The sequence below is a fragment of the Danio aesculapii genome, chromosome 2 (assembly GCF_903798145.1).
Source record: "Danio aesculapii chromosome 2, fDanAes4.1, whole genome shotgun sequence".
In the NCBI taxonomy this organism is placed as follows: Eukaryota; Metazoa; Chordata; class Actinopteri; order Cypriniformes; family Danionidae; genus Danio; species Danio aesculapii.
Window position 1 is genome coordinate 25,322,156 of NC_079436.1, and position 20,043 is coordinate 25,342,198.

At 35.4% G+C, this 20,043-nt stretch overlaps 1 protein-coding gene across 1 annotated transcript in view; it reads left to right on the plus strand.

Moving 5' to 3' along the window:
• Window positions 1–20,043, plus strand: part of fndc3ba (fibronectin type III domain containing 3Ba) — a 117,020-nt gene that overhangs the window by 26,054 nt on the left and 70,923 nt on the right. Inside the window, exon 6 of the mRNA XM_056465111.1 lies at window positions 12,464–12,522. Within this exon, the coding sequence (XP_056321086.1) occupies window positions 12,464–12,522 (59 nt within the window). The remainder of the gene's footprint in view (window positions 1–12,463; window positions 12,523–20,043) is intronic.

Sequence of the window (20,043 nt, forward strand, 5' to 3'; positions counted from 1 at the left end):
ATCCATAGTGGTTCATCACGGTTTAGTCCCTCTGCAGCTCTAAGCAGTCTTGTTCCCTCCGCCTCTCTCCTTTCTCCTCCAACCCTCGCTTCTAGCCTCTGCCAACTTTTTCCATTCTCTCCAGTTCCCTTCCAGGAAGCGCTGGCGTATCCCTGTGTCCCTTGGCAGCAGCGAGGCCATGCATCTCTGCTGTGAGCGAATGCCACTTCGAGTCCCTCTGGAGATAGCTAGAGACATGGAGCTAACACACTGAAGGCAGGTGACTGATGCCAACTTGGCAGGGGTGGAAAGGAAAGCATCCATTCTGCTAATGGGGCTGACAGTCTGTGATACCATAAATGACAGCATACTGTAGTTTATCAGACGTTTAGATACACAGACGCACACACATCAACAGTATCTAGCCTGCCTACGCTTTGCATTGAAAATGAAAGAGCAGGTATGAGCAATACTAACATCTGGAGCTGTTGCGCTCATTGTTTTGACTGAAGATCTTCGTGTCCTCATTTCAACCTTTCTAAGGTAGCTGGACAATTTAGTCTGGTGCTAAATGATGTATAGCGGAAGAGGCAGTGCACTGCTGATGTTTAAAATATGCAATCAGTTAGGCCATTTTATTTATACAGTTTGCTTTTGACAGGCAGGCAGACAGACAGAAATGCAGATGAATAAGCATACTATCTAGTTGGCAGAAGCACGGAAAGGTGGACAATCTTTCTAGACCGATAGACAAGTATTAATTAGAGTGTCAGACTGTTGATCTACTGTATGTAGGTTTTCAGAAAATCTAGATTATACATGTCAACCCTCCCGTTTTTCCCGGGATTCTCCCTTATTTTACAGTTCTATCACGCTATCATCCCGTAAAGGTATTTCTCCCATATTTTCAGTCTTTCTCTGAAGGGTGGCAAATAAACATTAAAGAGCCAATCCTCCCTATACGCAACCCATACCGCCGAACCACAAGGGGCCACTCCATGCTCTTAAATGTGAGTCTGTTCTGTGCTTTCACTTGGTTTAAGCATGAAAAAATAAACTTTGAAATAAATATAAAAACGGCAGGATTTCCTTCTTTTTCATTACAGGTGCCGTCTCCCTTTCATTTGCAATCCTCAAAACAGTCATATAGCGGTGCATGACTGTCAGCTGACGTGCTCCATAGTAATAAATAGACGCTGTTTCCTAAACGGATTCTGTACATGCTATTTGAAGCGGAGTGAAATCTGGGTTTTGGGTGCGAGTTTGAACAGACATATACACATAATTAATAATAATAATATCTAAAGATGTCGATCTTGGTGGGGTTTTTTTCAAACACAACTAACTTCGTCCTAAATGAGCATAAAAAGTTAGGAAAGCAATCGAATGCTTTCATTATAACATTAGATGTGTGCATTTTTAAAGTGACACCTCTGTTAATCAAACGAAAATAATCTAAATAAATAAGAGATTCATTCGTTGCTCTTTAATCAGAATGTGTAAGTTATACAGTAAAGAAACGGCTAATGAGGTTTAATAGGCTTGATTCTATTTCATTATAATAGCTATTAATTTTAATAAGCTGAACTGTTTGCTAATGTATTTGCTGCTAATGTATACTAAATATATATTTTTTTCTAAATGATAATAATAAAACATATTACTGACCATTTAACTGTTTATTTATAAAGAAACAGCTCCAGAAGATCATATTTAGTAATTTGGGGATTTGGGGTCGGGGGAATCCCTTATTATAGTAGAAATATCCCTTATTGTCAAATCCCAATCTTGACAGGTAAACTTATAGACGGGTAACCAGACAAACAGATGGATAGTCAAAACGACTGATAGATGGATGAACAAAGACAAGTAAACATGCACAGTATACTGTTCAAACAGCAGACTTACATCAGTGACATATGTTTTGCCACTGTTACTAGCAGAAGTGATATTTTTTGCATTGCAAACAATTTACTACTTAATGTAGTAGTGTAATAGAAGACAACAGACTCAACGTTTACATTATGAGCACTGCTGTTCTAAGTAATTGGCTAGTGCATTGAAATAGGGTGTTCAAAATAATAGCAGTGTCGAGCTCAATTAGAAGATTCACAACTTTCAGTTTTATTGTCAATTATCAACTTCAAATTATAATTATATAAACTACCATTATAAATGAGGAGGGCAAGCAATGTGTCACACCATGTTAAAATCCTTTCTGTTGAAGTAAAATGGGTCTTTCAAAACACTATTTCATTATGAAAATGTAAGTTAATTAAAAGGTTGATTTGGAGGATAGAAATTGTATAGAAATTGTATTTAAAAGTGCAGCAAATTATAGGATGTTCATCTAAAATGATCTCAAATGCTTTAAAATGGCAACAAAAACCTGAAAAATGTGTAAGAAAACTAGGGTTCATAGTCCAAACTGCAAAGATCCAGTCAATCATCACCTCCAGAAAGATCAAAGATGGTCTAAAATTGCAGTTACAGTCAGAAGATGTTTGATAGTAGCTAAGCTGTCAGCAAGAAACCCACACAAAGCACCAATATTGAAATAATGGCATTTGCAGAATCTGTTAAAGCATACACTAACTGGCCCAAAGAGAAATGAAATTTTTCTTTTTTCATTGATGACCCCCAGCTACCAAATTCAAGCTTAAGTTTTTAGTACCAAGTACACTTAATGGTGGCGCAAAAATTATGGTATGGGATGTTTCTCATACTATGGCCTATTTATTGTTTATTGGGTGTCATTGATCAGTTTGAATACACAACATTTTTTAAAGAGATTGTTATCCTTCGCCAAAGAGGAAATGCCTCTGATATGAGTGTTTCAACAATGAACCCACCACAAGAGCGAACAAGCAAGATATTGGTTTCAGGCTAAAAAAAAAAAAACAAAAAAAAAAAAAAAACATTGAGGTAATGGAATGGCCAGCCTAATCCTCTCCCCTCAACCCTATTGAAAACTTGTGAAGTGCCATTAAAAAGTAGTTTCAGAAGCAAAACCCAAGAGTTCATGGCAACTGTGGAACATAGTTTGTTCTTCCAGGTCTAACATACCTTCAAAATCTCACATCAATTCTTAACTTTTTGATTTTGCTGCTAATTTGCATTTTTTTTTATAATCTCATTTGTACATTTTAGTGCAATTTGCTCATCCCCCCAGTCATGGTTGTGTTTGGGGAAAGCCTCATTTTAAAAGTTGTACATATTACAGAAAGATTATAAATTAGAACGAATTAACCACCAAATTTCCTTAATTTATTAAATAGTTGTTTCTTCATAAGATCAGGCTCAAAATACTTGTTTATAGGTGACAAAAGTTGAGTAAATGCAACGAAAATATGCGGCAGTTATCAAAAAACAAAAAAGAGAGAAAAAAACAATGGTTATGCAACTAAATATTAGTTTAAACCAAAGTTTGAAAATGTCATATATACAGACAGACAGACAGACAGACAGACAGATAGATGTTCATCTCAGTTGAGTGTGAGCAGCTGTGTCAGATGTGTGTTTGTGTGAGAGTGCAGAGTGTAGCATCAGTGGTTCTCAGGTTTGTGTGATAGAGGAATTAGACAGCCAGCTGTTGAGCAGATGGAATGTGTGCTATGCGGAGATGAGTTCGATCGGGATCCTGCAACTCTTTCTCTCTTTTCCTCCCACACTCCCTCCTTCCCTCCCCAACCCGTTATTAGTGACATATTTTCTGCAGAAATGAATATGAACTTTTTTTTTTTTTTTTTTGTTCTAATTTGACCACCTGGCAATCTTTCCTATCCTGCTGCGCCTTAAATTCAACATTACAACATAATGCAGTGTGTATTTGCAAAACCAAAAATCCCAAATTTAGTTTGATTTCCCATCTGCCTATTCATCCTGACAGTGTTCTGTTAGTATAACCACAACCTCAGTTTGTCTTTCCTAATGATTTTCTGGATGACTAGGCAGTTGCCTGGTTATTTTTCAGATATTTCTATAGCCTCACAGCATCTTTCTATCCTGTAGGCTGTGCGAGTGTAACTACCATCACTAATCAAGAATGTGCAGTTTCATCTTGCTCCACCAGGCGGCGGAAGCAGGCATAAAGATGAATGAGTCCACAAAAGAAGCCTTTCTTTTCAGACCGAAGTGCATGAAAAATTCCAGGAGGCTTTAATCTAAAAGCAAACAAACAAATCGGCCTCACTAACAGAATTTGCGACTGTGAAACATGTTTATGTCTGACTGATCAGCCCTTTTGATAGCGGCAGCCTAGTTTTTATGTCTGCAGCCCCTATTCGGGATGCTAGCAGAAGGATGTGAGCTGTTTTTAAGTGCCTGTAGCAGTTCTGTGCTGCTCCAGCTTTCGCTCACATTCACAAACGTGCACGCAGACATGTGGGTGTAGTTACTGGCCTGACCGTTTGGCATATGCAACTCTGTGGGTGTTCTTGGAGACCTTTTTTTCTGATCGTCTGCAAATTCACTTTTGGATGTTTACCTAACACCTCCTTATATACACACACGCATGCTCATTCACATTGAGCTAAACACACAAACACTCACAGTACAGATCCAGCCACTGTCAGGTTATTTATTTATTTATTGCTTTATGTATCTTGTCCAGACGGAGATTTCCATGTTGGTTTAAAGAGTGTTGCAGGGTCAAATGTAAGCTCTCTTGGGACTCACAGCAGAACTTTTGTAACCTGTGACCTTCACATTTTTCTAACTCTTAGACAAGGGTTCAGTTTTTTAGCATGTTGCTAGGACATTGTGATTGCTTATTAGCTGCCTTTGGTAGGTACTGTTATCTCATCTTCCTAGGCCTGGGAGTATGCGACAGATAAATATATTGATGGATTTGGCACATGTTTTTTATTACTGAATGTTTCCATTTAATCTTGGAAAATATATATTTTAAAATAGTTTGTTTTTGTTTTCGGTTCTTGATTGTGGTCTACTTTTTGTTCTATTTGTCTTGTGATCATCATCATCCATTTTCATTTTATTAATATTTTTTCCTCACCTTTGCTTTGTGTTTTGTTTAGTTTTTCCTTAAATTTTTTTTGTGTCCATTTCTGTTTGTTTATTTGTTTGTTTTGTTTTTTTGCTTTGTGTTAATTTTTTACAAATTATTTTGTTCTGCTTTGTTTTTACTTTATTTATTTTAGATTTAGTTTTGTTGTTTTTAGTTTTACTTTTTGTTAACTTTAGTTGTTTTGTTTTGTTTACTTTTTGTTACCTTTTTGCTTTGTTTTTAATTAGAATTTTTTTGCTTTGTTTATTTTTTGTTAGCTTTTTTTTGTTTTTCATTTGTTACCTTTTGTTTTGCTTTGTTTTTAGTTTTAGTTTAGTTTTGTTTACTTTTTGTTACCTTTTGTTTTGTTACCTTTTGCTTTGCTTTGCTTTGTTTTGGTTTACTTTGTTTTTGTTTAGCTTTGTTTTAGTTTTACTTTTTGTTCTGTTTTGTTTACTTTTTGTTAACTTTTGTTTTCATTTTGGTTTGTTTTACTTTTTTACCTTTAGTTTTGTGTTTTGTTTTTCGTTTTTTTTTTTTGTTTTGTTGTATTGTTTTTTGTTTTGCTTTGTTTTTAGTTTTACTTTATTACCTGTATTGTTTAGTTTTTTTGTGTAAATTTTTGTTTGCTTATTTGTTTGTTTTGTTGTCTTTTTGTGGCTTGATTGTTTTGTTTTGCTTTGTTTTGAATTTTTATCAATATTTTGTTCTGAGAGGTGTCACGGTGGCGCAGTGGGTAACACGATTGTCTCACAGCAAGAAGCTCACTGGTTCAAGCCTCGACTGGGTCAGTTGACATTTCTACAGTATAGGTATAGGTGAATTGGGTAGGCTAAATTGTCCTTAGTGTATGTGTGTATGGATGTTTCCCAGTAATGGGTTGCAGCTGGAAGGTCATCCACTGCATAAAACATTTGCTAGATAAGTTGGTGGTTCATTCCGCTGTGGCAACACCAGATTATTAAAGGGACTAAGCAGAATGCATTTTGTTTTGATTTTTAATAATTTTTTTTGCATATTAGTTTGTTTTTCTACTTTGTTTTTGCTTTTTTGTTTGTTTACTTTTTTGTTTGCTTTTTGTTGTACTTCATATATATATATATATATATATATATATATATATAATTATTAGGGTTTTTCACCTTTAATGGATAGGACAGTACAGTATTGACAGGAAACTGTGCGGAACAGAGAGAGGGGAACGATCAGCATAAGACCTCGAGATGGGAATCGAACTCGGGTCGCTGTGAGCACCAGAGTGCGTGTGTCAATGCACTACCACTACGCCCACTGTAGATATCTTATCACATACCTTTTTTTACCCTCCTGTTTTCCTGGTCTCCCATCTTTGACTTTAGACTTTAATTGAAGGCAGCAGCCTCTCTCCACCTCAAATATTCAGAGAGACACAAGAAGAAAGGAAGTGAACTTTGCAAATAGCATTAAAGCGCTCTGTTTTTGAAACAAGAGCTGTTTGTTTCTTTCCCGTTCTTCTATCATCTTCTCTTCCTCTATTTACTTTCACTGATATACTGTGAAACAGCAGTTATTCAGAACATGGCAGGAGGGCGAGACAGAAAGTGAACAGCATGCCTCAACTGTACGGCTCCCTATGGAGACTGCATGCGTGAGAAACAGACGTAAAGCTTTAGAAAGTCGAGTGCTGTGCTTGGCAGCAGCAAAACAGAAAGAGGTTCTCTCTGAGGGTCAGAGCGGAAACAGGAGAGGATGAATACACAGGAAGTGGACCCGACAGCTAGTTTGAGTGTGCTGGTAGTGAACAGGTAGTCAGTCCCCCATAGAGATGACTTACAGACCCCATAAAGATGCGTAATGAGCAACGTTTTTTTTTTCCTCTGGCGATTTATTTCCTTTGGAAATGGGTAGTTTCTGTAGGACATAGAACTGCATGATTCGTTAAAGAGTGTCATCTTGATTCAAACACCCATTTACAGTTTGAAGATGACATTAATTACTATATTAAACCAGTAAGTGGTGATGTCCTCAAAGTCAAAAACTGGAAACTTTGTTTGCCCGTCTAAAAAATAAGGGATATAACGAAGTAAAATGAAATAACTCCTGCAAACAGAGATGGCCTAAACCAACTCTGCCTTCACAGTTAACTCTTGATGAGTTCATTACATAGGTGGTCAGAAAGACTCGCATCGCAGTTGTCATAAATTACAAATTATCAATGTTTTCAATCATAAGAGACTTATTTTAGGTTTCAAATGGCGAAATACACAAGTGAATTGGATATACTAAAATTGACCATAGTGTGTGTGTGTGAATGAGTGTGTATGAATGTTTCCCAGTGATGGGTCGCAGCTGGAAGGGCATCCACTGCGTAAAACATATGCTGGATAAGTTGGCGGTTCATTGCGCGGTGGTGACCCCTGATTAATAAAGGGAATAAGCCTTAAAGAAAATGAATGAACGAATGACGAAATACACATTAGTAGTAGCAGGACAACGCTTTACAGTTTATGAAATACACCATGGTTGTCTGTGAAAAGGGCAAAAATCATATTAAGCATAATCTCACAACTTTCTTCATACATTGTGTGTATAATTAGACATTTTGTGCTGTCCGTAGTTGTACTTTTTGGCATGCGGGTTAGTTTAAGAACAGGATCTGTTCATTGCAAATCTGATATTGACCACATTTATTACATCAGTGTGAACAGCTATGCAAAAAAATCTGATCTGAGAAAAAAAAATCTGATTTAAGCACTAAGCCTTTCTGTGTGAACGTAGCCTTAGTGGCTGTACTATGTCAGATATTCTTATTACACTGTAATAAATATATTTTTGATTTCATAATGTTTTTTCATAATGTTTCCTCCAATAGAAGGTCAAATAATATGCCTTAAAAAAAGATGGACAGGTGTTCATGACAATCATGTTTATGACAGATTTATGACTAGTTATGTTGTGCTGGTAATGTCAAGTTGTTATGACGGACTCTGACATGTTTTAATGTATTTTTGCTGTCAAATTGTCATAAAGACATTTCAAACAATATCAGCTTTGCATTTAAAATGACATGACTGATGAAATGATGCTTAATAACAGTTGTCTTGGCATAAAATCTTCATATATATATGAAGATAAAGATATATATAGATAAAGGTGTCTTATAAAGAAGTACCTGATTAGTTTTCTTAACATTTTTTTTGATTTCACAGTTCATATTCAGAAATCTATATAAGGACTAATAGATGCAAAACATGAATCTTGCATACAGATCATGACTCTGCAATGATGACTCCATCTTTCGTGCTAGATTGAGTTGAAATGAATGCTTGGTTAATGGCAAGAGGAAGGCGACCTCATATTCTTCCACATCTGCACAATTACTCATCAGCTCTCAGTAATAACTCAATTTGTCACCTACACACACAGCATTAGCAAGGTTTCCGTCTCATGGGGGAAGCCTGTGTTCCCTGTGCCTGCCTCGCGGGGTCGTGTTGAGGTGATTGTGTATGACATCACTGCTGCCGTGACTCATGAAGGCCCAGAGGCGCTGTGAACTCAGAGTTTCTCCGCTTCACAAAGAAAATACACACATCAATCACACACATTTGGGTGCATGACAAATAACATGTTTATGGATAGCCTAGTTACTTTCACCATCAGGTTAATTTTATTTTGTTGTTGACTATATGTAGAATATGGTGGTTTAAATGTTTTATGTATGTGGATCAAAGAAGAGTATTAAGCATCAAAACAAAAAAAGTGTAAAACATTAATATGTTAAAATGTCTTGTTTAAATTTAATCTGAGTAGAAAAATCTTTATACTTTTTTTTTATTAATAATTATTTTTTAGGGGTTTTCACCTTTATTGATAGGACTGGAGATTAGAGACAGGAAAGTGTGGGGAGCAGAGATAGGATCGGCAAAGGACCTCAAGCCAGGAATAGAACGCGGGTCGCCCGCGAGCACCTTGGTGCTGTGTGTCGACGCACTAACCACTAGGCTATTGGCGCCGACTAAATCTTTATACTTTATCCTAGATTTTGCCCTTTTATCAACAACAAATCGGCGATTAACTAGTATATGATACAATTTTGTGGGATCACTTATAGTTTTTCTGTATTTTATTAAATACAGGTCAGACATAAATTTATATATTATGTTGAATGATAATGAAACAAGATTTTGACATTTTTGAGGTTATTTGAAACAGTAAAGGGCACCTATTTTACCCGTTTTACAAGATGTAAGATAAGTCTTTGGTGTGTCTAAAATGTGTCCGTATAATTTCAGCTCAAAATACCCATCAGATAATTTATTAAAGCCTCAAGAATCTGTCCATTTTGGTGTCTGAGTATACTGTAGCTGTTTTTTTTTGTAGCCTGTGGCTTTAAATGCTAATGAACTGCTTCTCCCCACCTACCGCTCTCATGTGCGAGTCTGCTTCTCCTGTATTACATTAGATAAACAGCAGTCAGTGATCAAGAGAGGCGGATGAAGCTGAAATCTAGCTGAGTAGTCAAAAATACCAAGTATTTTTATTTCATGTATATGTGGTGGAGATTATTCAAGCCTTTCTGAAACGATGAGTCACTCGTTGCAGTAGGCTTCAAACTCACTGGGCTTTGGGTCCTATTTTAATGTCAGGAATTTAAAAAAAGAGCCTTGTTGAGTTTATATTACTCCAAAATGACAGTGGACACCATACCTACACACGATGTCCAAACAGCTTACAAAAGTTGATTTTTATTATAGGTGCCCTTTAAAGGAGACAGGTCTCTTACATTTATTATGCTTTCTATGTACTCACAAGTGTTTTTGTACACTTTATTTGATTCAGACACCAAAATGTATGTGACCCATATTTATGAATTCAGTTATTTTAACAATCATAAAAAGAGTTGAAATTGTTCAAAAACACTGAGCAATAATGAGGTAAAACATTTACCTCACATTTACTGGCTTTTTGAATTTGTTTTATTTAGTGCTGGGTCGTCATCGGCGTTAACGTGCTGCATAAGCGCAAGACTCTTATCGCGCGATAAAAAAAATATCGCCGTTAATCTATTTTCAAAATTGGGTTGGGAGCTGGCTTTCACCTTGATAGTTTAGCGCGGATGTATACCTGACCGGTGAGCCGTCTGACAAACTAGTGCCCTTCTGAATCAAATCAGCAGGATGTCTGACTTTAGCTGCAGTTTGGCAGTTTCACTTTAACTCATGAACATTTCATTCATACGCTGTGACAAACTGAGGTATTAGACGCAAATAAGGAGCAAAGACTGGTGAGAGTGTTATAGAATGTAATAACGCTCGCCAAACGTAAAGAAAAAAACTTCCGCATTTCGCGGTGTGTATGTGCGTGTTTTGTGTGTGTGTGTCTGTTTGGTGCGTGTCCTTTACTGACAGGCCGTTTCTACTGTGAACTTAATTTACACTTATATAAGTTCAGCATGTTTAGTTTTTCCTTTTTCTTTTTCCCACTGACAATTCATACTGACGAATGGCAAATGTTAGGAGTATCTCAGCAGGTGAATTGCAGCAGCTGTAAGTGCACTTTTTTTGTAAAGCCCATACAGATCAGGGCAGGCAACACATGCAAAACTCCAACCCATCAGTTGATTCACAATACTAACAGAGAGTGAAATCCCCCAAGATGTTTCTCCTTGGAGGAGAAAATAGTGTGGAAATGAAAATCTAGGTTTAGTGGGCAAATACATTTGTGTCTCAGTGAATGCGCATTTATAACCACAAGGGCCAGAAAAGATTTAAAGGTATTCTGTCAGACTGTCTGTCGCTGATGATCTGGTAGCTTAAGTGAGCTAATCCAGTCTTGGGAACATGAGGTAGTTGAGCATTTTTTTTTTCCATGTACTGATTTCAATTTGGCATGAGAGTTGCGTACGAGTTATGGATGCGATTCAGTATTGAGACGTAGAAGTGAACGCTCCCGATTTCTCATGTCAGCTGTGCCAGGGCTCTTTTAATGGGGTCTGTGAGCTCCACCATGGTTCTGAAATGTTTTCCATTGCTTTATTTTGCAAAAGCAATTGACACAATAGATTTGTATTCCTTCTTAAATTCATGTTTTAATTTTTACCATCATGCTTTCTTTTCTACTTTTGCAAAAAAAAAAAAAAAAAAAAAAAAAAAAAAAAAAAAAAAAAAAAAAAATATATATATATATATATATATATATATATATATATATATATATATATATATATATATATATATATATATATATATATATTGTTTTAAGTTGCTGGTCTTTTTTACTAGAATGGGTAAAATGAGTTGCTAGTCTATTTGACTAAATGGGGGAAAATCTTATCGAAGTGCAAACTTACAGCTAAAGGCAAAATTATTAACCCTTTTGTGAACAAATTTGAGTTATTTTTCAAATATTTCCTGAAAGCTGTCTAATGAAAAAAAAACAGCACATTTTAAAACATAATAATTTTAATAACTAATTTGTTTAGTCTCTGCCATCATGACAGTACATAATAGTTTACTAGTTATTTTGTGAGATTAATAGTGTTTAAAATGCAGTTTAAATGCTTAACTACATTAATTAGGCTAATTAGGCAGGTCATTGAATGACAGTAATTATAATATAAATAAAAATTAAAAGAAACAGCAAGATTAAATGAAATTATATTTTCCCCAGAAGTAAAAGCTGTAATTGCAAATACTATACAAATGTTATTGTTCTTTTAAAAATCACTATGAAATATGTAAAAAATAATAATTAAATTTCACAATAGGGGATAATAATATGTATTTTTCTACCAGCATTTAACATATATATATATATATATATATATATATATATATATATATATATATATATATTTTTTTTTTTTTTTAAATCAACGCTTTATTGTCTTTAGATTAACAAAATAACAGACATTCAAATAAACAAACAGTGAAAAGGGAGCAACAGACATTTTTTCAACAAATTTTCAATTTGAAAAAAGAGAAAAAAAAACTTTACAGGGATATTCCTTTATATAGTCTAAAATGTTGGAAGAAAAACATTGCCATGCATCAATGGTACTAGGTTTAACCTTATTAATCTGTGCTATTGTACCTTCACAATTCACTATTTTTTCCACATGTGCGGTGTAAACCAGTTTTGTATGATTGCCTTCTTTGCAGCTGTAAAACCAGCAAACAACATTCTCCTCTTTAGTGTACTTACAGAAATTAGAATCGTCATACTGTATATGTTTAGAGCATATACATATGTTTAGAGCAGAACGACAGAGTTAACATTTTTGGAAATGAATAAATAATCTCCCAAAAAAAAATAATATTAATAAATTCATTGGTGTTTGATTTGAGCTTGATTGAGGACAGAGTATTGTCATCATTAAAGAACTATTCATTCAACTCAATGTGCTGCTCAATTGTGATGTAAACCTGACCTCTGCTGACGTATAATGGAATAACACATTTTGTTTTTCTGTTTTTCTTCTCCTCTGTCTCTTGCCTGCAGATCATGATTCAGAAGCAAAGAGAGTTCAGGATGTTCTCTCGGGGATGGAAAAACCACAGGTGGGTCTGCAGTAAGACTTAAAAACCTCATGAGTGAAAATTGCTAATGGTTTTAATGACGTCCAATAAACTTGATGTCCAAAAAGTACAGGCTGTAAATACAAGCACACAGATAAACAACTTGACACAATTAATTATTTCAATATGTCTTATATCGTATACTAAGTGTCATGAGAGTATAGTCTCACAGTTCCCAATGCAACCACGTAGTGGCAGTGTTTTGTTTTTACTGTCAAGCAGCTGAGAACAGGGTGAACAATTCCATCAAAACAATGTTTTCTGACCGATATGTTTTGCTCGGCTCTTTTCCCATCTGTTCACTCAGCCTGCCTGTTGTTTAGTTCAGGAGCATCTAAGGACATGCTGTCACTTTAAGTGATAATCTATGAGTAAAACTAACCAGCAGTCATCAATCATCTGCTTTGTTTTGTGTTTTGGTTTGTATGTATTTGTTTGCGTGTGTGATATTTAAACAGCTGTCTCATCTAGTCCCTCAGTGCAAGATTAATACCTTATTAACATAATATTAGACATTTAAGACAGTAAAAAGTTCACATATGCATTGTAAAACAATAATCCAGACAGATTGTGTTTTTATTTCATATTTACTTTATATTTGCTTTGCTATTTTTATTTATTTTTCACTTTTTTATTTTAATTATTAAATATTTAGCAAGAACACTTTAAATTGATGAAAAGTTAGAGTAAAAAGTTGTTTGAAGTGCATATTTTTTTTATTCATTAAAAATTATTCTTTACAGTTTACTTTTAAGCAGCACTACTTTATTACACTGATGATAAAAAAAAAATGTTTCTTGAGAATTCAACATTAACTTCTGAAGGACTATGCTTAGTTGTTGTTTTAGACGCCTTTGTTTTGATTTTGTTTCATTTTATGTTGTTTTTACTTTTTAAAATAAATTAATAAAACATAAAAAACACCACAAAAGCAGGCTCCAAAGTTTTAGACGATAATGTATACCACCAATTTCCAAAATGTACCAGGAGCTTCATGAGTGGATGAAAATGTGGGCATACAGAAGGAATGAACTCTAATGGATGCAGGCAGCAAAGGTGGAAAACATCTTTGACTCACTGAACGTTAAGATGAGGCTTTCTTGAGAGACATGCAGAATCTGCACTAATGGACCCTCATCTTCATCTCTGTGCCATCCTGTAATAGCTTTGCCTTACTTCTTGAGCTTGAATTCATCTGATGATTCTCTTTCCATGCTATAGACTGGGGCCGTTTTCTTTATATAGCTGAAGTTTAGAGAGAGAGATTATCCCAAATCGCAAGCTCTTCAAAAAAAAGACAATTAATGCTCTCCAACTTCTTGTCACAGCTGATGAATCTCAGCGCTGAGCTGTGGCACAGAGAAATAAAGTATTATGATATTTAGGACAATTTTAACAAGAAATAGCATAAGATTTATGCATAGTTGAGCACTTTTGACCAGTAGGTGACACTGCTTTCAAACATATGTTAGTCTACTAAATTATGTTTTGCCGTGTTATAATGTTGATGATTGAATGGAGAATTAGGCATCTTCTGTACAGTACATTTTAAAAGATTGGTGTCGGTAACACCACATTTTAGACACATTTTTAAACATAATAATTTATTATAATTAATTTCTAACTAACTTGTTTTGTCTTTGCCATGATGGCATCACATATTTCACTAATTATTTTGCAAGATACTAGTATTCAGCTTCAACTTTTAACTACCCCCCAAGAAAAACATATTTGGATTGCATTTCTTAACTCCTAATGCTGCTAGTTTACACAGCCAATGCATTTTTTTTAACACATCCCATCATTTCTAAAATATCAACCTCTATCAAATAGTTTATATGTCGGTTTATGGTAAAAGTACTGTAATTAATACATATTCCATCATTGAATCAGTCATCTGCACATCAATAACTGTCTGGTTTAGCTCAGCTACTAAATACGACCTCCAAAGACTACGTCGAATAGTTCGGACTGCTGAGTGAATCACTGGTACAACCCTTCCTACTCCCCAAGAACTGTACTTATCCAGAGCGAGCAGAAGGGCTGCCAAAATCACTCTGGACCCCTCACACCCACCACACTGCCTCTTTGAACTTTTACCTTCTGGTCGACGCTACAGAGCACTGTGCACCAGAACAGCCCGACACAGAAACAGTTTCTTCCCTCAAGCAATCCATTTCAAGAAAACTTGATGATAATAATTGTGGAACAAACATCACTACTTGCTATACACTTTTATACACATATACACTTATTTAACAACACACTTTACATGCCAATTTGCACATAACAGCTGCACATATAATGTTGTATATAGTAATAAACATGTACATACACTTGTCAATCTGTATATTTGCACTCACTACTTACTTCTATTTTTTAAATATATTTATTATCTGTTCTTTGTCCTGTCTCTGTTATCCTGTTGCACTGTAGAAGCTCTGTCACGAAAACAAATTCCTAGTATGTGTGAACATACCTGGCAGTAAAGCTCTTTCTGATTCTGATTCTGATACTGTGAAAAATCAGAAAATATGAAGTGTAAGACCAATAATTTTTTTTTAAATATTAAAAATAAAACCTTTTTGAACACTAAATTGTCTTTTTTTAGATTCTAATTTAACATGCTTTCTTGTTTTTTTTTTTACTATAAAACTAAAATCAAGTGCAGTAGTGCAACAGGATTATATTCACGATTATATATATACATACAGTACACACACACATATACAGTAGGTGAGAGTTCAAAGTGGCTATTACCGCCGTGGCTTATACCGCCGCCGTTTGAAATTAATGCTGCTCTGTTTTTAGTGCAAGACCGCAGTTTGTGAAAAAAGCCGCCAGGGGGGCGCAAAGGGACGGGATGCGAACGGAAAGAAATAGCCTTTACAGCAGCTCTCTCTCTCTCTCTCTCTCTCTCTCCTCTCTCTCTCCTCTCTCTCTCCTCTCCTCCTCTCTCTCTCTCTCGCTCTCTATATATATATAATATATATATATATATATATATATATATATAATATATATATCTATATATATATATATATAATTATGTATTTATTTAATTATATATAATTATAAATATATTCTTAATAAACTTCCGCAGCCACAAAATATTAAAAAACACAACTTGTATTAAAACTGGGCGAGGATTAGAAAAGAATACGATGCTTGTTATATAATTTAAAATGTTATTCCTCTTGTCCAATTTCTTTATGCACATTTTTTTCACTCGCTACTCTGCCAGGAACTTCGCCGCTAGAGAGCACCTTCAAAAATCTCAATCTCATGGCTCATTCTTCACGAATATAGAATTAAAATAATGCCGCGTTTGGTTCATTGTGCATCCCGCGGGTTCAACCAACAAGAATTGTGCATTTTAGTTAACTTTTTGAGCGTTAAAGCAGTTTCGGTGTTAGTTTTTATTTAAAATATATCAAGCCCGAAACTAAACAGCGCATTCTCCTCCGCCTCCTCGTTCATAACCAGCGGGACCGAGACAACTGCTGAAGCAGGCAATAGAGAAACTCCGTCATTCATCATAATCTTTCTTAGCTGATGTTTCGGAGTCGAAAGAATATATTAAAGAGAAATGTTCTTTTAACAGTCCCTATATATTTTAATCTTTTTCTTTCTTTTTTCCTGTCATTTCTCTTCAGCAAATTATATTTTTTAAAGCTGCTTGATTCTTGTAAAAACCGAAAGCAGAGCCCGTCAATTGGTGTTTTTCTATAAGATACGTTTATCCTACGATAATTTATCCTCTGATCCTTTGCATAAAGGTTTTAATTAAAAAAAAACAGGTCACTTAATTACTTTCGATGTGCTAAAAATATTTGTTAAACGAATGTTATTTTTAAAAAAAGCATATGCACATATTACAATTGTAAAATAGTCTAAAATGCATGGTCTAATCAGAAATAAAGGAAATTAGTTATATTTAATGCATAAAATAGGCTAGCCTTTTTATAAATTGAGTTTAAATTGATTTGAAACTTTTAATTGCATTTTAACGTCCTGTATAAATAATAAAAATTGCATCAGATTGACGAAAAAAACGAATATTAATACCTGCAAACAGGGCCCCGGTTACTTTTTTTCACTGACTGGCATGACTGGCAAACGCGTCAGAAAAAAAAACTGCTGAATCTCTGCGAATATTGGTTAACTTATAAAACAAATGTCTGGTTTAGTGATGTTAGTAATGCATAGAAAAATGCAAAGCAGAATTCTCCTGAGCTCATTAAACCACTGATGACAGCGACGGAATCACTGGCCCACCACGTTCTTACGAACATATTTTATTTATTAAAGGTATTATTTCATTGACCTGAACATAACCAGTTATAATATAATTACTAACCCATCCTCTAAAGCAGGCAACACTCTATTCAGCTATGTTCTGTGTTTTACTTAGAAATATTTTCTTTTTGGCGAATGCTTGGAGCATAATATAGATATTTTAAATAACAGGTAGTAGGGGTGGGCGGTACAAAAAAACCGGTGTCATAGTCATCACCGGTTGTGACATTGCGCCACGACATGGATTTTCTCAATACCAGTCAGTACCGTAATAAATCAATTATGCGCCTTGAACAGCTGCATTTACATCAATAATAGCTAATTCTAAATAATAAGGCATTCAATTTTCTTCAAACGTTCAGTTGTGGTCTGAATACATGTCCTTACTACAGGGCTCGAATATGCAACATTTTGGTCGCATGAGCGCCCCGAAATTTAATCATGCGCCCTCATAATATATTTGGGAGCATTTGTGTGTCTGAATATAATGAACAGGGAGCTTTTGTTACTGCAGGAAATACAAACGGCTGAAGAGTGAAAAGTGCACAGGTTTGCAAACCTCCCCTAAAGTTATAATAATAATAATGGCGCAGATGACAGCGATCATAACATGGAGGTAATGTTGATCCACCAGCTGAGATCAATCGAGTGTTTTCGGAGAAGGTGGCCCGAATCTTGATGCATTGCATTCACCGCGTGTTCAGCGCAAATGTCGCTAAATATAAAATCTAACACTGTACACATCATCGCCAAAGAAACTCACCTTTACTAAGTTTACACTGAAACTACGGCTCATAACAAAGAGCGGAATTGCGCCGGTGGTCATCATGAGAATCCTGCTCTGTCTGCTCATAAATTGGTGCGGCTGACTCGCCTGCTTTATTCCACCAACACAGAGAAATGAAGATCAGTTCATAACGAGACTGAGCATTTACAATGAACCAAACCAAAACTTTTAAAGAGTGATAGAAGTGAGACTTCTTTTGTCCGTTCTTCCTTGAGATGTTTTTTATTTTGCTATTGAAAGTAATTCCATGATATTATGCCGTCACCGTTCAAAAGATAGAAACATTCATTTTCATAAGGCCCCATATTTAATGCGGTTTCGTTTTTAAACGCATAGGGTTTTGTTACGCCATCCGTCCTATAGGAGTTTTGGATTTTGTGTATTCATGTTTGTGAAAAACACTTAATAGTAGAGACCCCTTCCCCCTTCTCATAACCAAAAGCTTGTCTGTCAGGAGTTAATGGGCATCAGTGAGGCCGAAATCATGTCTATTTAAGTGTCTTTAATATGGTGTATAGATTATTATGCGTTATTGAAACATCAAGGGGGACGCAGCAAAGTCACTTATAAATTAAAATTGTATTATTTTAAGCAATTTTATTATTTTTTGCAACAGCCTTACATTTTAAAATGGAAACTTAACGGCGATTATAATCAAAAAGAACTCAGCCTATAAGGCTAGATGTTTTCTTTCCTTATTTATTAATTTATTTGTTCATTGTGTTTGGCGCATGTAACTCGTGTGCCATCGGAAAACTAGTGTAATGACGGCAAGCCATCTTTCCCAGACTCGGGGGCAAAGTCCTGCCTCTCCTTTCACTCCGTCCCGAAGCCCCAGCTGGCCCTCCTGGCATCCTCTGCGTAAAACATATGCTGGATAAGTTGACGGTTCATTCCGCTGTGGCAATTACAGACTAATAAAGGGACTAAGCCAAAAAGAAAATGAATGACGAATGAATGAATGAATAAATAAATAATAATAATAAAATAAAAATAAGGTAATAATCTTTACACACAGATGCCGCGTAAGTGGCCTTTTTTAATTAGAGATGGTACATTTGAATTGCCTCTGCCATTCTTCCCCCACCTCAAACCTGAAAGTTTGAAGAGAGAACTATATTCTTTGAATAAAACTATTGAGCTATAAAGGGAAAAACGCAGAGAAATTTGCCATTATATTAATTTTAGCACAGCTGCCAGTCATTTTCACATTCGTTTTTCAGTTAGGGATTAATATTAAAGTAGCCTAGTAAAAATGTCTATACTATAATATTATAATTTGTTATATCCATTATTATTATTATTATTATTAAAGCTATACAATTGACAAAAACGCAGAGCCCCTTAAAAAATTTGCTTTCATTTTGACATAGCTAAAGCACACGTTTAAAGTTATGTAAAAAAACATCCCATTCTACAGCAGCAGTCAAGTTAGGACACTTAAAAATGCCTTTTGCGTTTGAAGATCATCGACCTGCGAAGTTATGTTTACAGTGTTATAAAAGAAAAAGGTAGGCTATTTAGTGCGTGTGGATTTACCGTAGACAGGCTTTCTGTTTGGCTAATGCCTAAAAATGTAAGTAAGTAACACATTAATTTTAGCAACTATTTTTAAATGGCATTTAAATTTTAAATTCATTTTTTTATTTAATTTAACATTTAAATATAATTTAATTTAAAACATTTATTTTTTCCTCGCTGATTTGGTTGGGTAATAAAGCATGATGACTCAGATATGATCTAGTTTAGCTTGCATGTGTGGGCATATTTTGACGTCTTTACCTAAAACTTTAAACATTTATAATATTTAAAATAAAACGGAAAGAAATATGGAGACTAACATAATTAAAACACTTATTTGGTGCTTAAACCACCTTCAGAAAGTTTTGCCAGCTGTGGTAGAGCGCAACGGCGGCTCCACTGGAATGTAGCAGATGTGTTAAAACTTGGTATTATTTATTAATATGTTATTAATGTGTTTTTGTGTTCCTCGTCTTGTACGTCGCCGTGTTATTGTGCGTCAACGTCACGTTTATCTGTCCTTAAGCGCGCATATAGTCGAACATTTCTGCTCGACATCGGTAGAAACAAACTTCACAAGTTAAACTCCGCGGACACTGATGAGCTGCAAGATTCGGCTTGCTCCGGATGCGTACCCATCCTCCGACCCCCACCTCACCACCTCGCCCACAATGGAGGCGCTTCAAGCGGCTCGAGAGGAAGCAGAAGAGGGGTAAGCGCGGGGGTATCCGAACAAGGCTAGCGGCTAACCCCCCACAAACCCGCAATCCCCTCCATCATTCTAGCGAACGTACGCTCGCTAGACAACAAACTGGACTACATCCGTCCTACTTCGTTCATCACATAGGACTGTAAAGGACTGTTGTGCTTTTGTGTTTACGGAAACTGCACATTAG